At 42.0% G+C, this 18,204-nt stretch overlaps 1 protein-coding gene across 1 annotated transcript in view; it reads right to left on the reverse strand.

Moving 5' to 3' along the window:
- Positions 1-3,138: 3,138 nt before the first annotated feature.
- Positions 3,139-18,204, reverse strand: part of LOC111228752 (ephrin type-A receptor 3-like) — a 103,528-nt gene continuing 88,462 nt past the window's right edge. The window contains exons 14-19 of the mRNA XM_022754774.1: positions 15,327-15,388; positions 12,017-12,226; positions 9,477-9,626; positions 9,109-9,302; positions 7,839-7,979; positions 3,139-7,596 (exon numbers count right to left, since the gene is read on the reverse strand). Coding sequence (XP_022610495.1) covers positions 7,497-7,596; positions 7,839-7,979; positions 9,109-9,302; positions 9,477-9,626; positions 12,017-12,226; positions 15,327-15,388 — 857 coding nt within the window. The 3' untranslated portion in view covers positions 3,139-7,496. The remainder of the gene's footprint in view (positions 7,597-7,838; positions 7,980-9,108; positions 9,303-9,476; positions 9,627-12,016; positions 12,227-15,326; positions 15,389-18,204) is intronic.

Below are 18,204 nucleotides of genomic sequence, written 5' to 3' on the forward strand. Positions count from 1 at the left end.
CTTTTTACTCCATCTTCCAGTACTTACTTATTACTTCCAATGTGGTCGAACAGAACATCTTAAGAACTCATTCTGAGTGACCATAAACCAGCCCTTGGTCGTTTTGTGTCACTTTGTCGTTGGTTTGCGTCTCTTTTTGTTGTCACTTTGTGTCTTGTTAAACTCATTTTATGTCTCTTTAGGGTTGTTTTGTGTTTCTTTGTGGTCTTTTTTTTAAATTATTTTGTGTCTCTTTAATCGTTTTGTGTCTCTTTTTAGTTGTTTTATCTCTTTTGTATTGTTTTGCATCTCTTTGTGGTGGCTTTGCATGTCTTTGCTGTAGTTTTGAGTGTAGTTTTGAGTCTGTTTCAGTCACATTTTGCAGGTTAATCAGAACTTTGAGATTTCCTTGTCGGTTCAAAAACTGCACCTGACCTTCCTTTTAAACAGATGTTCTAGTAGACACTATACTATACAAAAAGAAAACCATCAAAGGAAGCCTGACATGCAGGTCGTATTTTCTTGAAGCAAAGCTATTCTGCTATAAACTGATTGAAATTGTTTTACAAATTTTATTTTGTGAAATGTTACTGTAGCCTCAGTATCCTGTGCAGCTGCAATATAAAGGCAGAACTAAAGAAAAACATATAGTGGATTGGATTTGGTCGGAGTCTCTGACCCCTTGGACCCCTGGGCCTGCAACTGGTAAGCCAGTTCACTATTCCATCCATACCAACAGCAAACCAAGAAATTCACTTGACTATTTGTGGTGTGTTGATGAAATTAACTCCACCTATCTGGTATTCAGTTGACACTAAAACAAATGCCAAGAATTATTTACACATACAACCAGATCCAGGTGCGTTATCTTAACTGTCATTTTACCATCCTTCCACTCTTTCTCTATCATCTCTCCCAACAAAAAATTGCATGGATCGAATCACAGTTCTGTCAACATCCATTTTCCCGATCCACTGCAAACACAAGAACACACAGACACGAGCGTGCGCACACACACACACACACACACACACACACACACACACGCACACAGACACAGACCATGACGCAGACATACACCCAGGGTGGCGTCTCATTCCTGTGGCTGATGAGAGCAGGCATGATGGGAGTGAGGCATGTAATGTGATTTATAGAGCTGGGCTCACTTTTCAAATTCAATCAGGAACTTTGATTACTGATGAAAATTTGAGACAGGAAATCGCTTTGATAGCAAACTAAAACCTCATGAGACAGAAGAGGACTGATGTGTACGTGTATGTGTGTGTGGGTGTGTGTGCGGACTGGGAAACACTGAGCCTGTCTGAACTCGACCATATTCGATTAGAAAAGACACACGCAACGCAATCAAGAGCGACGAAACAGGAACTCCAGTAAATTTAACCAATGACCGATGAAATCTTTCCTCTGGTTCAGATTTGATCTCCTCTCATTTTGTCTCATTTTTATTGCTCGCGCTGCTCACTCACTTACATATAAGCGCCAGTTTTGGTCTCACAACATTACAAACAGTCACACATTTATGAACAAACACACATTCAAACACACACACACGGCTGACCCCTGCTGAGGTCACGGTTGCAGTTAGGTCTCTTGTGTTATTTTAATGTCTGCTGTTGCACATGAGGGGACACTCAAACCCACACCTGACAGCATGACAGAGTTGCCCAATTACCATTCCCATGGGAGTGTGAACGTCTGTGTGTCATAGAGAGAGAGAGAGAGAGAGAGAGCAGAGCGGTGGAATAGAGGGGAAGGCAGAGAAACAGAGTGAGAGAGTACTTGCGCATGTGTGTGTGTGATAGAAACATGACAGGCTCATCAGTCACCAATGGCCTTTTAAAGTGTTCTCCATAGGGACACCTGACCTTTTCACATGATGCCAATAGCAGCTGCATGATGAATCAATCGCCTAAGCCTTTGGCTCCTGGTAGCTTCCATGTTATCCAGAGTAAATACGTGAGATGACATTCTCCCCGTTGAGACACCTGGAGACAAAAGTCCAAAGTTATAGATTGGCCTTTAATGGTGAAGGGAAACCCAGTGGTGATAGCAGTGAGACAGAAAGAGGCAATGGACCTCTAAGAGAGGGCTGCATGTGGAGAAAACCTTTGGATGGATGGTTGGATGGGTAGATGGATGGAGGCAGGGGAAGTCAGAAAGCTATGAGAAGAGGGAGATAATGGGGTATTCGAGGTCGGAGGACTAGCCACAACCTTTCTGTCTGTCTGCACAGGATGGATAGGAAAGGTGAGGTAAAAAATGAGGATGCACGAGGCCAGCAGAAAGATTAAGTGGAGGGCAGAGGGAGGGGATAGATACTGAGGAAAATGGAGAAGAGACCTGATTTGTAGCCGTGTGTGTGTGTGTGTGTGTGTGTGTGTGTGTGTGTGTGTGTGTGTGTGTGTGTGTGTGTGTGTGTGTGTGTGTGTGTGTGTGTGAGAGAGAGAGAGAGAGAAAGAAAGAAAGAAAGAAAGAGAAGGAGGGAGCGAGTGGTAGGGAAATATGGAACCTAATATGATGGGCTAAATGAGGTGTAATGGCGGTAACATAGACTGACAGCAACTGGGCCAGTGCATTAAGGGGTTAACCAAGGCCAGGAGTCATTGACCTTCCCCCTCCCCTGAGACAAAATTATCTCTCAGGGAACACACACACACAGACACACAGACACACACACACACTGATAATGAAGATGTGGTTGCAGACCGGCCATATTTTACCATTTAAGAATGGCATGATAGGAGTTTCACGACCACTATCACCATTTAGACAGGGCTGGGGATAAATGAGACTAACCTTGAATTTCCCATTCACTGATTTTCTGCACGACCGGTCAGGTGCTCACCAAAACAAAATTTGATACCTTCAGGCTTTGTTACACAGCGAAAAAATAATTAAGTGAGGGCTTCAAAACACTTTAATCTAAAGGCTCTTTGAATTTTAAATCATCATATTCTGTAAGTCCCAATGTAATTGTACTGTGGAATTGAGCAAGTGAATGAGTGTATTTCTGTGTGCATATGTGAATATGTGTGTCTGAGAGACAGAAAGAAAAATGCAGCAGATGTGTGAAAAGAAAAAGACACTGCAGGCTTCAGGTGAGAAATTAGAAATATTAGCATATTTATTACAGCAACATGAAAGACATTAGAATGCCTACACCCTTTACAACAAGCAACGCAGAGGAAACTGGCATGGGGACAAATAAGCACTGTACGGTGGCCAAAGAAAGAGAGGGAGAGAGGGAGAGAGAGAGAGAGAGGGAGGGAGGAGGAGAGAAAGAGACAGAGAGCTGAACATCTCAAATGAGAATCACTCATGAACATTTACAATACATACCTGGTGGGAAATGGAGGACAGATGCCATGTTTCAGAACAAGCAAACCAACCCACATAGCTAACCTTGATAGGGTGAATAGTGGCACAAACTTGGGATTTGGAGAGTTGAAACCAAAGTGTGCGTATAACTTCTGTAGTCTTAAAATTTCTAAAAATGGGAGTGTTGAACAAGCTTGTTAAAAAAAGAAAAAGAAAAAAAAAAAAAGGAGAACATTGTCACTATTTACTGATATATTTTGGGCGATACTTCATCTTGTTCTAACCTTGACTTTGAATGAGGAATTTTTCACATTAACACAATAATGCAACCAAATATATCAAAATATAAGCCAATCACATCTATTATTTGCATTTTGTTTTCATCACTGAATATGTTATTACTCATAAATAAGCACAATATTGTCATTTTCTCCATCAACTTAATTGGTGATAAGCTTCAAGGTTTAATGTAATATTTCAGAAAAAAATGATTTTCTTCCGCGTAGAAAGTGAAGGTGCAGTTGGAGGGGGTCTCTGAGATGTTACAAAACCAGGGTGTTGATGTGAGGTCATCTTAAGAACACAGATAAATACTACCTGTACATACACTTTACTCTTAATATCGCCTCTATAGGGCAACAGAAAAGAACAATAGCTCAGTAAATAAGGCATCTAAAAGGCCAGCGGTCAAGGGTAGTCCGCTAGAGTGAAATCATAGAGTTAGCAAGAGTAGAATGAACAGTATCAGACTGTCTGAATTGTATTTTTGCCTGTGGCTTATTTGACAAAACAGCAAAGTGGTTTGGCAATGAGAAATTAATCTCTATATTATGTTCTTTTAGCTGTAAATGTATCTGTATGCCTTCTGTATTTAAACATATTTAACAACAACATTTAACAAGTAAAAAACCTCATTGTGCTGCTAAGCAGGGGTGGAAATTTTTACTCTGCTTCTCATTTTGGCTCCGCCCCAACTGACAGTTTACTAAGACCCACCCCTTGGTTACTGTTGCTAGGCCTGTCAAGCTTTACATTCTAGCACAACACAGTGATAAGTGTGGCAGATTTACCATCAAAATTCTTCGTAATTTTTGAGACAATGGATTTCAGATGGAGACAGTTAAAAGCAATTTTAACAAAGCAATTTTTTCTTATTTATAGCTGGTGACCGCTAATTTTGCCAGCTAAAATGATTGCTAGTAAAATTCCACTACATTTCATCGGATGTAGCTAGCTAGCTACTTAAGCTATCATTTGCTCCACGAATTGGTTCAAAATGCCATCTCCGGCTATCCTATCATGTTGGAAAAAAGTATTTACATGACTGCGATAAGCGTCTTAGATATGCACTTGATGGCTACACACATGATGTTGTACTAAAAGACCAAGGCTAAAGCTGCATGTCCCAGGCAAAAAGCTTGCATCCTCACCAATTGATGATTCACATAGAACACATAGAAATGGTGTTGCTCTTGTATTGCTGTGTAGAGTTACTTCATCATATATTTAAACCGTGTGTTTCTCTTTTCACAAGAGAAAATCAGGACATTGCTTCTAACCCTACTGATAGCATCCAGAACTGGCTTCAACTAAGCGAGGAAATACAACATAGCGGACGTCCTCCTTTTTTACATAACCTGCAACCCCACAAACTTCTGACCTTGACCTTGGAAGTACTGCTTGGTTACAACTGTAGGTAGGCAAATTAACCAGACATGCTAACAATTGTAGCTTGCATTAGAAGAGATAAACACACTGTTTAATCTAAATATTACAATTTAACTCTTGTGTTTTTGGTTTTGCAAAGGGGAAAAAATGACATTAGCGTTCAAACTCTTTAATTCTCCTACTCTTACTACAGGTCCATGCACACCACTTGGACATGAGAAGAAATGCAAAACTTGACAGGTCTGCCATTCCTAGGTACAATTGCTTGGCTAGGATTAGACAATTGCTGTTTTGGGGGAGGGTGTTTAAAGAATTTTCAATTTGCGTTGAAATTTGATTAGAAGAGTTCACTTATTTCAACCTCACCCCTTCCCTCCCTTCCTTACCTAAACAAGTATTGTCAAAAGTTATGTTGAATGCGGAGACATGCTTAAAATATGCATGTAATTACTGTCTAAGTTGGGTATGCAAATTAAGCCAGTGTATCAATAAGGAAAGTACATTCTACTCATTCTAACACTATGGTAGAAACTGCAGTCACTGTCACCTGTCAATCAAAGCTGAAGCTTCGCGCCATGCTACATTCCTTTGTTCATACCAACGAATCACCTCCCTTCACTTTTCTCCCTTACGACCCGCCCCTGAACGAGTACTTCAGAAATCTCTTTTTCACAATAAAAGTACATCATAGTCATCATCATTGTTATCATTACAAACATTCTAACATTGGAAATCAACACTGTACATATTTTACACTATGATACAATCATATATACTGTACTTTATGCCACTGTTGGTCCTATAGAGTACCACATATATTAAAACTGGGTTTGGGAATACACTAAAAGCAGATTCAGTGCCATTAATGCAGTGCACACAAAGAGGGTCCCATCATATCTAACCTTGTAATTAATGTGATAAGCAGCTGTTTCCTTCTGACAAGGAAAAACAAGCAAACCAATTTATTTGCTTTTTTCTGTAAACATTGTGTTGTAAATCAGCCTTATAAGTGTTGGTTTGAAACTAGGGATGCTTGAAATAGGTTGGCATGACAGATAACAAGAAAGTGAGATAGTACACGACACACAAATCCTCTTTTTTTTTAAGTTAAACCCTCGGTGGCACAGCTGAAATCAACACTGCATATATTTCATCTTGCTGAAAAAAAAAGAATCCATTCCAGTGCTCCTTTTCATCAGGCAAACTACTTGGACAAAACACTGTAATTATTGTGACTGGCCTTGTGTAACCATCCAGCCATGAGAGCTGATGAAAGGAAAGAGAATAGAGGGAATGGTGGTATGTTGCCCAGATGAACATTTCAAAGTTACTGTACTGTACATGGCACAACACTGGAAAAACAAGTTACACGTTCTTAACAGTGTCAATTCTATCATGACCTTTGCATCACCTTTGCTTCACACAAAACACTATAAATTTCTTAACACACCTGAAACATGGGAAGGCAAATTCTTGGGCTGAAATATTCCCAACAACATCATACTATAACAGCTGAATAGGCAATGTTGTTTGGAATAGACAGTTATGGAAGAGTAAAAATTTTCACTGTGCTATCTCCACCTTAAGCTGTTTCTGCTGTTACTTTGCACTCAGTTACATCATAAGTGCAAGCAGACAAGCAAACGTGCACTGGGTCTAGTTGCTATGGAAGTGTGTCTGAGAGCAGTCACTAGGGAAGCCCTTGTCCTGGTCAAATACACTATTTAAATGAATCATACTTCCATCCTACATGAGCTAGCAAAAATCTACATCCCTCTCTATCTCTAAAGGTCCAGGTTTTCTGTTCCCCTCACCCCACACATTCATGTCATTCAGAATCTCGGCCCATTCATTGCCTTTCTGTATACACAGAGCAATGGAAGGGGCCATACACGTACTAGATAATAACTCCTATTAAGGTTGAGCGATATAAACCTCACCACCAATACAAACGTTAGGTCCATCTCTACGGTTGTGGGACACACAGCCCATATAAACATATATCTACACATATACATATCTTCTGACCCTTTTAAAACTCTTCAAGGTGAAAACTCAAAACAAACAAAATGACAGTAAAAACCAACTGTACACCTCACAGACAGTGATGATAATTATATTCTAATTTGTTTTTTTGTCATTTCTTTTGTTAAAAATCTTTTTTTTTATTTTCCTCTTTTGTTGCGCTGATATGATGTGAAATGATCTGGGATGCTCTACATGTGGCCTTGTTGTTGGACATGTGTCTCTCCGTTGCTCCATAATGGTGGTTGTGTTGCTGGGACTCTGAGTGCTAAAGCCGGTTGTGCCCATCGAGGATGGGAAGAATGGTGAAACTGCGCGCGAAGGTGAAGGAGTCAAGCGTCCATGTTGTCTCCATCTCAGTGTGTCTCAAAGTCAATGGAGGCCCGAGCACAGAGTATCCATTACAACTCCATGTCAGGGGGGGGAAACTCTTCACAGGAGCATCCATTTTGGCTCTGTCTCACTGTGTGTTTATGTGGAAACTGTTATACTTGGACGTGCGTCCCCTGGGTCTGCAGGCCCTGCGCGCTGGACAGAATCTTCTTCTGGTGGCCCGCCAGAGTCACACCCATTTTAGCCAATTCACTAAAAGAAAAAAGACAGAAAGAAAAAACAGAAAAAAATGATTTATTAATGATGTTTTTAGAGAAATAAATCTACATTGTCCTTCAAATGCCAAGCAGCTGCTTGAGATTCCTTGTCCAAGATACTTGTGTAAACCCCCTTCTTTAATTTCAAATGATACGTCTAAATAATACGTCTTTTGCTGACAATCTTGACCTTTTGAGTGTTTCATTTTAAAGGGACGAGGCACCAGCCGTTTGTACCTGACACTGATGTAGAGGATTGAGTCCAAGCTGACATATCCAGCACTGGAAAAGTTCTCCTTATACTGGCCCATCTTGATGGCCTCCAACCACTCATCCACTGTATTCACACTGAACTCTGGGGTGGACGGGTCCTCCCTGCTGGGATACAAAGCACACTCACAACTCAATGAAGCTTCGGCCTGTTGAGTGGCTAAATAAAAAATTTCCGACTTGTGTTGAAGTCAGTTACTCGCCCTTGGAACTGTTATTAAATTCGACTACTGTTATTCATAATAATAAAAACTGTCGGGAGCACACTTGAGGAGTCGGTTAATGCTTATTCATGGTGCTGGATCTGGACAGAATAGTTTAAATTCTGCAACAGCCGCAGCATGACAGACTCAAATCCACTGTGAAAAGAAAACATGAACCCTAAACTTTAAACCTACCCATTAGTGGGTAAGTATGATTAATGATTCATCCCCTTGTTGCCCCCCCTCCGCACAGGCGTACATGATTTGAAACCCTTTGACGTATGTGCTTGCTTCCTTTTCTTGTAAATTGTTATAAATGATCTGTGTATTTATTCATTTTCATGCTCAAACTTTGTAAATACCTTGTATACACAGGACTAATTGCAGCTGCACTTACACTTACATTCAATATGCGCTTACACCCACTGGTATATGTGCTTCATTTAAAGCCATGCTATAGTCTATAAGTCCGCTGTATAAGACTCTTCTTTGTGATCATGTTGTTCATTCTGTCTACAATGTGTTGCCTCTTGTTGGTAGTGCTTTTGAAGTGCAGTCTTTGAGTATCTTCTGTCTCCGCTGAAAGGGACTGAAATATCTTCTGCTGTTCACTCGGTTTGCTAGTTTGGTTCACAACATCAGCCAAACGCCTGAAGTGTAAAATGTAAATGTAAAAATAATGATATTCTATGTATGTGTGCAGTACAGCTGGGGGAGACAGGGTGTCTAAACTGAATGTGAGACTATGGATATGCCAAACAACAAACCTATATTTATATCTTTTCACTGACAAATATTACTTTGTTGGATAAAAAATAAGATTGACTATAAGATCTTACTGAAAAAAAGGCTCTTTCTACTTTGCCCAATTTTCAATACTTATAAAGTAGATGTACAACATAGATGGAAGGCAGTCATTATGTCGTCTGTGCACATACCACCATATAATCTAATCCTTGTATCTCAGGACTGCGTGCATGTGTCGGTGAAAGTGTTGAGTTCACAGCTTTAATTTATAACTTTCTCCCACTGACCATACTGAGCTGTTGGCCAGCTCTCTGAGGCTGGCTGGGTTTCTGATGAGCTTGTCCAGGATTGTGACAATCTGTCCAAACTTTGGCCTGTCGCTGCGTCCCTTCTCCCAGCAGTCCAACATGAGCTGGTGCAACACCACAGGACAGTCCATCGGAGCGGGAAGACGGTAGCCCTCATCTATTGCTTTGATCACCTACAGGGAGACAGAGGCAGATATTAAGTTCTGTAATCAATGCAAGAAAAGGGAAATAAAAATGTCCAGGAAAATTCATTTTCATAGTTAAGAATTGACCTGAGGGTTGAGGGAAAAAAAATAATACATGAGACATGAGACTATTGAGACATGAGGTACGTGTTTCTGACTCACATCCTGGTTGGACATCTCCCAGTAGGGTCGCTCTCCATATGAAATCACCTCCCACATGACGATACCGTAACTCCACACATCACTGGCTGAGGTGAACTTCCTGTAAGCTATAGCCTCCGGAGCCGTCCATCTGATGGGGATCTTCCCTCCCTGTGAACGGTTTACATCACAGTCAGCACATTGTTGGCAGACTGAATATGACATCCTGAACTTGATGTTTTACCCTGTCTGTAATAGTGTAAATATTTAAAGATTGTTTTATTGGTACGTGTTGCAGAGAAGCCTGGTGCCATCAATAACACAGCAGATGAGAATATACACAAGCTTGACAAAAGAGCACTCCTCTCTAATATGCGTTCAGCATTAGCTTCAACTTCTGCTTCTGTGTTTGTTGTTGCACTTGACTTTCCTTTGCCATCAATTTCCTTGTCTTCCTCCACGCTGCCTTTGTTGTTGATGCGCAGATCAAAAGGATTCCATAAAGCCCAGTGTATAGACACAACAGGCAGTGAGATATCCCCGCCCCCTCTCTCTTGTCTTCACACAGACTCTACCTCTATAGGGCTCGCTCCAGCTTTTTAACATGCGGCAGCTGCCTCTGCACCACCTAGTATTCCCCATCTCTTCTTGGTCAAAGTCAAATAAAAGACAAAGCTGCCAAGTCACTCAGCACTGTACTTTCGTTTCCACCACCCCCTGTCCACCCCTACACCATCTCCTTTTTTTCTTTTTTTTTCTCTTAACTGCTCTCACTGGATCCTTCCCCCTGTCTTCCCTTATTCTCTCTCTCTCTGCCTCTCTAGATCCTCGGTCTTATTCGATACCCACTACTCTCTCCCTGTCTCTTCCCCATCTCCGCCTCGGCCTCTCCCTTTCCCTCCCCCTCTCCATGCCTGCAGCTTTCCATCTAGGTCTCCTGACATAAGTCGGTGTGTGTGTGTGTGTGTGTGTGTGTGTGTGTGTGTGTGTGATTGCAATAGAGCAGTCAGCGGCTGATACACTCCTCCCAGGGCAATGCTAATGCCATATTAAAAATAACATCCCCAACACTTCCTATGAATATGAATAATGCCATCGCCTTGTGGGCATTTTAGATGAGTTACTCCGCAGTGGTTTAACTCACTGACGTTTGAGTTTCTTCATTCTCTCAGAGCTCTGTGAGAGGATGGAGATGTTAACAAAGAGTTCTTCAATTTGACTATATATAGGAAAAAAAAAACAGGAGGAGGAGGAGTTTCATTCATCCTGTTTATGCATTTTATTTTGTGAACATCATATGTTTATACCATCAATTGTGTGCAGTGATCTTAAACAAAACAGCTTAGTTTTAAACTGAGTGCTCTGTGTAATACAGTATAAGACCTTTTAGAGTTCAAACTTGGCAAGTTGAATGAATGTGAGGATTCAGCAGACTCTTTTTCCAGGGACTGTTGTTGACCATGAGATGTGGCGAACAGATGTGGCCTTTATTCACTCATGTGTACACAGCTTATTTATCAGTTTTTAACGTAAGTGTGGCAGATCTGTACCAAAAACAAAAAACCAGCCACAACAGAGGCAGTGTATACTGCCTCTCTTGTGTATATGAGCAGTCCAATACAATATATCAACTTTTACTTTGCCTTCAGATAAACCAGTTTTGCATAAATTTTCAACTCAAAGGTTTTGTAGATCTTATGTTTAAGACACTATGGAGACGTCAGAGCCCTCAGTAAATTACCAAAGGGCTCATTTAGTGAGTTTCCTGTGGAGATGAGCACAGATGATGATCAGCTGGTCGTCTCTGGAGCTGAGCCAAGATGACTGGTTGGTATTACCCGGCAAATGGGTCCTCACACATCTCCAAAAAAACACTGGAGCCAAGTTTGAAGTTTTCATTATGGTAGCATTCCAACAATATATTTGAATAACTAAATGTTTTTTCACTTGACTAAAATGTCAAAACTTTATTTGATGATAGAAAAACAGCTGTAGGACCAAAATTATTGTAATAGTTGTGAGTCTGGGTCACAGGCTTCGCTATAGCCAGTGGTTGATATTCAATGCATGCTGGGATACTTGTTTACAGTACTGGCTGATGGACCTGTACAACCTGGGACACAAGTCCAAATTATATTTATTCTAATCAGGTCCTGTAAGGTCCCTTGATATTGCTGCCGGTCTCAGATTTGCGCATCTATGCAGTGTCTCTAATACCCCAAGTGGACTCACTATCATGTTTGATCAATTGTTATGTCACAATAATCACAGGAGGCGTAAACTGTGAAGTGCATGGAGAAATAAAATATATGTCATGACTAATATGACTAACTATTCGCAGTGAATTGTCTTTAAGTGGTTCTGGCTGTTTTTGGGCCCCTCGTTGCAGCATGTCTCTTCATTTGAAAATTTAATTTATGCACATCTGGTTTAAGTAGAGATTTTGCCAGCCTGTTTTGGACCAGGAACAATAACGCAGAGTACAATGGGGGGGGTCTCACATTGTAATTGTAGATAACATTTAATTATGACAGATGCAGCCTGTGAAAAGTGTGTCTTACCCTTGTAGTGTAGGCAGCCTCTGGGTCGTCCTCCAGAACCCGACTCAGGCCAAAGTCCGACACCTTACACACCAGGTTGCTGTTGACCAGGATGTTCCGCGCTGCCAGGTCTCTGTGAACGTAGCTCATGTCTGACAGGTACTTCATACCTGAGGCGATGCCACGCAGCATGCCGACCAGCTGGATCACCGTGAACTGGCCATCGTGTTTCTGGAGAGAGAGAGACAAGGAGAAAGATGAATTAATGCACAGTGCACAGTGTAAACGCTGACATTAAGTAGCAGCAGGGGTGGCACATAGATTAGTGCCGGGTCCTTCAGCAACCTCAGCTGGAAGTGAAGGTTCAGGCCAGGATTCAAGCACCTCTGATGGCACCAATCCACGCTTCTGAAGTGTTCCTGAGCACGAGTCTGAATCCTTTCCAGCCCCTGCTAACTCTGCGCTTTGACCTCTCTCTGGAGGGTGGAGAGCAAAAGATGAATTTCCTCCTTCCAGGGATCAATGGAGGATCACCTTTGAGAAAAAAAAAAAAATCCTACGTGCAGAGGATTGGATCTGACAGAGCAGACAAAACTTCCCACTCTTAACACCGACCGCGTGCCCAAGCAGAGCTCACTGGATTTCAGATTTGAGCTGTCTTTGGCAGAGAGTCGAGCCTGTTGATCGATGGCGGTCCAGCTCACCTTCCTCTGCCAATTATTTCTGCCCCGGGCCAATGGTCCCCGTTAAAAAGCCATCCATGTTATCAGTCACCCTCTCTCCTTTATATCATCTCTCCTTCCCTCTGTCTTTTGGTTCTCTCCATCCATCTCTGTCTCTCCTCAGTCTCCGTCTCAAAGAGAGAGAGAGAGAGAGAGGGAGAGAGAGCGAGAGAGAACTCTGTATTAGTTTGATTCAGTCTCCATCTATCTATCTATCTTCCTTCATCTTTCTGCATCTGTGCATCCCCCCCCCCCCGCACTCCCTTTCCTCTATCGTTCTTTCTCTGTCTCTCCCTCGGCAGCTGTGGAGTAAGTTAATTAGCCGGTGGTTTTGTGAGATGCTGATTGATTGGACTGTCTAACAAACCTACAGACTTCCTCTATCAATCTGCCCACCACATTGCCTTGCCAGGAAGGGGGAGCAAGGAGGGTGGGCAGGGCAGGGAAAGAGAGAAGAGACAAATGCAGGGCAGAGAGGTTAGACAAGGAGATGGAGAGAAATGAGAAAGGTGGAAAATGAGCCTTTTTTTTGGCAAATTATGCCATATTATTTAAGTTTTTGCCCCAAAACTTAAAAAATGAGAAACTTGAAGACGGAGGGAAGAGATGGAAGGGATGGATAAAGATAGTGACGGGTAGATTTAAAGAGGAGGAGCTTCACTGACAGAACAATGCTTTTGTTATTTCTGAGGGAGAGCTGCTTGATTAATGGTCAACATAATTAAAGACACATATGGATGCCAGTAGCTCGCATGAGCTGTAAAAGCCATAAAAGTGATTCCATAATTATATTGAGCCACTGCGGACACACTTTATGACCATCATTAGAATACATGTTATAACAGACAACATGCATGCACTGTATCTGCGTATGTGGGTTGCTGTGTGTGTGTGTGTGTGTGTGTGTGTGTGTGTGTGTGTGTGTGTGTGTGTGTCAAGACATTATGCTTTAGCCATTTTTTATCTGTCAGATTTCATTTCATTCTGCTTCAGTGTTGCTGATGGGATTGGTGTCTATTTAGTGATGGGCCTATCATCGCAGGCTTAATGGCTTTGGAGCACTGCAGTGATTTTACTGGCTGACAAACAACTCTGAATATGAATCAGGGGGACTTTCAACGTGAGGCACACAAGAGCTGGAAAAATCCATTCATCTGGGTGTATGCAAAACTCAATTCAGGGCTGCTCAGCTAAATAAATACAGCTTGTTTGTCACTTCAGCTACATATTGTGTATCAACAGGAGTCATGAATCACACATTTGTCATATTTCACATTATTATACCCTTGTTTTCTTGCATCTCCCATTAAATAAAGAGCCGTTCTCATTTGTATATAATTGAGCTTTTAAGAAATGCCTCAGTACCTTCTGTCAGTTTTAATAAAATACATAGAGATTTCTTAGATAAACGTATAGACTGCAGGTTTGTGATTTGTTCAGGCTTAAAGGACTAATTCTTTAAAAAACATCAGTTCATGTAATGACGTATTGTGTGACAGGTTCTTCTAACTCTTGTCATAATGTGCTTTTCAGTGACAAAGCCTTCCTTTGATTTTTAAATCTGTTCACGGATAACAGGTTCAACAATAACCTTGAGTAAAATGTACTACTCTGGACTTACTTTTGTAATACTCTGGCATGGATTTAAACTTTACAAAATATTTAATTCTCTTTACTGAGGTCATAATATCTCTGCTGACTGTATTTCCCTGCTCGTTCATGAGATTTAAATCTCTCCGGCACGATGGAGGTGATTCTCAGTGTTTTTCCCCAATTGCTGCCTCGACTCTTAACCATATGACATTGGTGGTGTTGCATTACATCTGGAATGGACTGTTTATTTTTGTATCCCCTAACAGAGCAAATATTGCACACAAAGCAATACGCTTTCTCTGTTTTATTGCCTGTTTGTTCGCAGTCTGCTGCTGTTTTCTGCTCTGGGATACGGACACTAAGTGCGTTTTATAGACCCAGTATCAACCATCATGTGATGAAAGCGTTGGGAGGTCATGCATCTGAGTGAATGTTTCTCACCAGCTCTCTGCCCGTGCTTAATCAAGAAAAAGTTCAGTGTCTGTGTCTGTTTATATCATGACTACCTCCCTGTGTGTCCTGTATATTGATGTTATGTTTCTAGAAACTAAGACAGTAGTTCTTCTTCCGTTTTAATGAAATGTTTTTTCATATTGCAAACTGGTGTCTGATGTGTTGTTCCTGGCTGCGCCCATTTATGTGTTAAGCAATAATGTGTTGCTTTTGAACACATGAAAAATGTGGTTCGAATCAAAACCACTTCAAAAAGCCTGATCAACTGAAATAGTGTTGTTTATTTTAAAGGATGCTTCAGTTCACTCCTCGACGGACTGAACTTAAGTCCTTGGCGGTTTCTGTAAAGTTTTACAGATTGAATTCTCCAGCTTTGAGAGATGAAAGACACATTTAGTCTGGTCTCTTATCTGTATTTTCAAAAGAATGTGTCCTTGAGTACAGCAGTTTGAATGAACTCTACAACTTCAAACAATTTACAGCTGCACCTTGGTTAAGACTTGCGGCCCTGACCTTGGGGCAGATGTGAGCGCTGTGTTCCTTCCAGCTGAGCCATGACTCACCTTGAGGAAAGTGTCCAGAGATCCGTTTTCCATGAACTCCGTTATGATCATCACTGGCTTGCCTGCAGAGAGACATAGCAACACGGCTGTTAGTCGGAGCAGAATTACAAGGAAGAAAAGACACAAACTATAAAGAGATGAGGTTGGAGAAGTAGTGGCGTCCACAGCTGTGACCAGCCTTCCTCTCTGTCTCTCTGGGGGATAACATGGCATGTCGTCATCAGTCACACTGACAGCTTCTAATCAGCCCTCTCCATAAACGCCAGGAGATAATTAGAATGGACCAATCCACCAGAATGTGTGTGTGTGTGTGTGTGTGTGTGTGTATATCAGGGGGCCTCCTGAGATCTCATGAATACTAATCAGCCTCAAGGGGAAGGGGGTTGTGGCCGTGGACCGTTGTGCACCTGCACCTGAATGAGTGTGTGTTTGTGTGCATGGTGTGTGTGATGGAGGGGTGGTTGACTGACAGGCTGCATGCACTATGGTCCCCTGCATGGCATCTGGTGGGGCTTACAAATGATTAACAAAGTACCTGCAATCACATGCACACAGACACACACACACACACACACACACACACACACACACACACACACACACACACACACACACACACACCAAAAACAGCAGTTGTCCCTGTTTTACAGCGTTCTCCCTAGGTACCACCCCCTACAGCTGAGCTTAGCCAATGACAAACAAACACACAATGTGTAGTCACAAATGATGGTGTGTATGTGTGTGGCTTGTAAACACACAAGACTATGTCAGTTGTGATGAATAGGTCACATTTCCTCAATCAGACCTCAGAGATGCTGGGAAAAAAACCCTGGGGGAGAGATAAAGACGACACAAGGAGGGGATGGAGAAACTGAAGAAGTGGAGGCAGAAGTCTTCTTACAGAATTTGTTTAAGGCTGAAATATGGCAAAAGTAGACATGAAATTTTCCCAAACAAAAACCCCAGTCTTTCTTTCATTCAGATGCTACGGGAACATGTTGGTTAAAACGTCATAAAGCCTCATTTGGTTAAACTGAAGAAGAGAGTGGGAGCCAGAGACACAATGAAAGAAAGAAAAGGTTAAACATATAGAGGGTAAATATAAAAGAATGTATAATGTATGAGTGTATTGGGTTGATAAGATAAGGGGGGAGAAAAAAAGTTGGATCAGAGAAGATGAGGAAAGACGGGGGTGAGGAGGGGTCAAAAGCTTGTCATGGAAAGGCAGGGACAACACCACAGAGGCCTACAGTGAGATTGTAGGTAAAGACAGCAATACATCACCTTAAATGAATTCACTATCTCACTGCAGCAAACACACACACACACACACAAACAGAGTCGCCTGGTCTCTGGTGGTGGTGTCTTCTTTGACAGTAACATTAGTCTCAGGGATAAAAGTGAAAGAGAATTGGATTTTCTTCTGCTGGGGGTGAGGACTGCTGGTCACATTTATCTCCACATGGGGCTTGTGTTGTGTGTGGTGTATCGCTCTGTCTGTGTGTGTGTGTGATAGAGAGAGAGAGAGAGATGGTTTCAGGGCACAGCGAGTAGGGAGGGATGGCATGATGATGACCGCCTGATTTCAGCTCTGTTCAGGGGTAGAGAACATATGTGTGCTTTTGTTTGTGTGTTTGTCACAGCGGCAGATAAAAACAGTGGATGGGACTGATTGTGGCTGAAAGGAGGTCTGACTCCTCACAGCCTTTTTTCCAACAAGGGGATGTGTGTGTGTGTGTGTGTGTGTGTGTGTGTGTGTGTGTGTGTGTGTGTGTGTGTGTGTGTGTGTGTGCATGTGTTCGGCTGTGCGCGAGAGTGTGTGCTTAATTGTGTCTCGGATTGTAGACCCCGTGGATGTGAATACATGTATGTTATTCTGTGTGCGCCTGTGTGTATCCATACAGAACAGATAGGCATAAATGTCATATTCTACAACGGAGACAGCCATGAAATGGAAAAGAGCTATAAAAGAACTACCTCTGAAAACCAATTATGTGTTTGAGTGTGTGTCTGTTTGTGTGCTACGTGTGTGTGTGTGTGTGTGTAAGCCCATGTATGTTACCAAGGAAGGAGAATATTACCTTCAGGCCCACGGTGTTAGATGCGTTCAAGATAGAAGCACAATGAAACACATTCATTGTGTTTTCTGGGCCTAGAGGGCCATGTGAGCCAGGCATGTACTGACACACACACACACACACACACACACACACACACACCACACTATCACTAGACATCATCTGGACACCTGCCATACAGAATTATCCCTGCAACTCTGAAAGATAACAGAAATTACCAATAAAACCGACCACACACACTTACACTGTACATTAGCTCATTCTGTCTCTTGTCGTAACAAACACACACACATCCTTGTTTTACAATATTCGTGGAGACTCATCATTGATGTAACGCATTCCCCGCCCCCTTACCATAACTTTAACCAAGACAAATGAATACCTAACCCCATCCCAAACGATGACCTGACCTAACCTTGTAACCCCAACCCTAAAACCAAGTCTTAACCTTCAAACAGCCATTTAAACGTATGTGTTCTAGCAATTTGGTCCCCAAAAGGCTGTTGGACCCCACAAGTATAGTGGTATAGTATCGTTTTTGGATCTTACAAATACAGAAAAACACGACCACACACACACACACACACAAACATAGAGATACAGACACAAACTCAACAATACAAAGAATCCCTTTCACTTCTTGTTGCGACTTCATCACACGCTACCCACACTTCAAACACACTGGCAAGACGGCGCCTCTCTAGCTCATCATGGAGCTCCTCTCCGCCAAACATTCACGAGCGCTCCTCAATTTCCCCCTGAAAGCACATAATTAACTAATCACGCTCATATTCATCCGA

Source organism: Seriola dumerili, unplaced genomic scaffold, assembly GCF_002260705.1.
Source record: "Seriola dumerili isolate Sdu_G_001 unplaced genomic scaffold, Sdu_1.0 BDQW01000226.1, whole genome shotgun sequence".
NCBI classification, from domain to species: domain Eukaryota; kingdom Metazoa; phylum Chordata; class Actinopteri; order Carangiformes; family Carangidae; genus Seriola; species Seriola dumerili.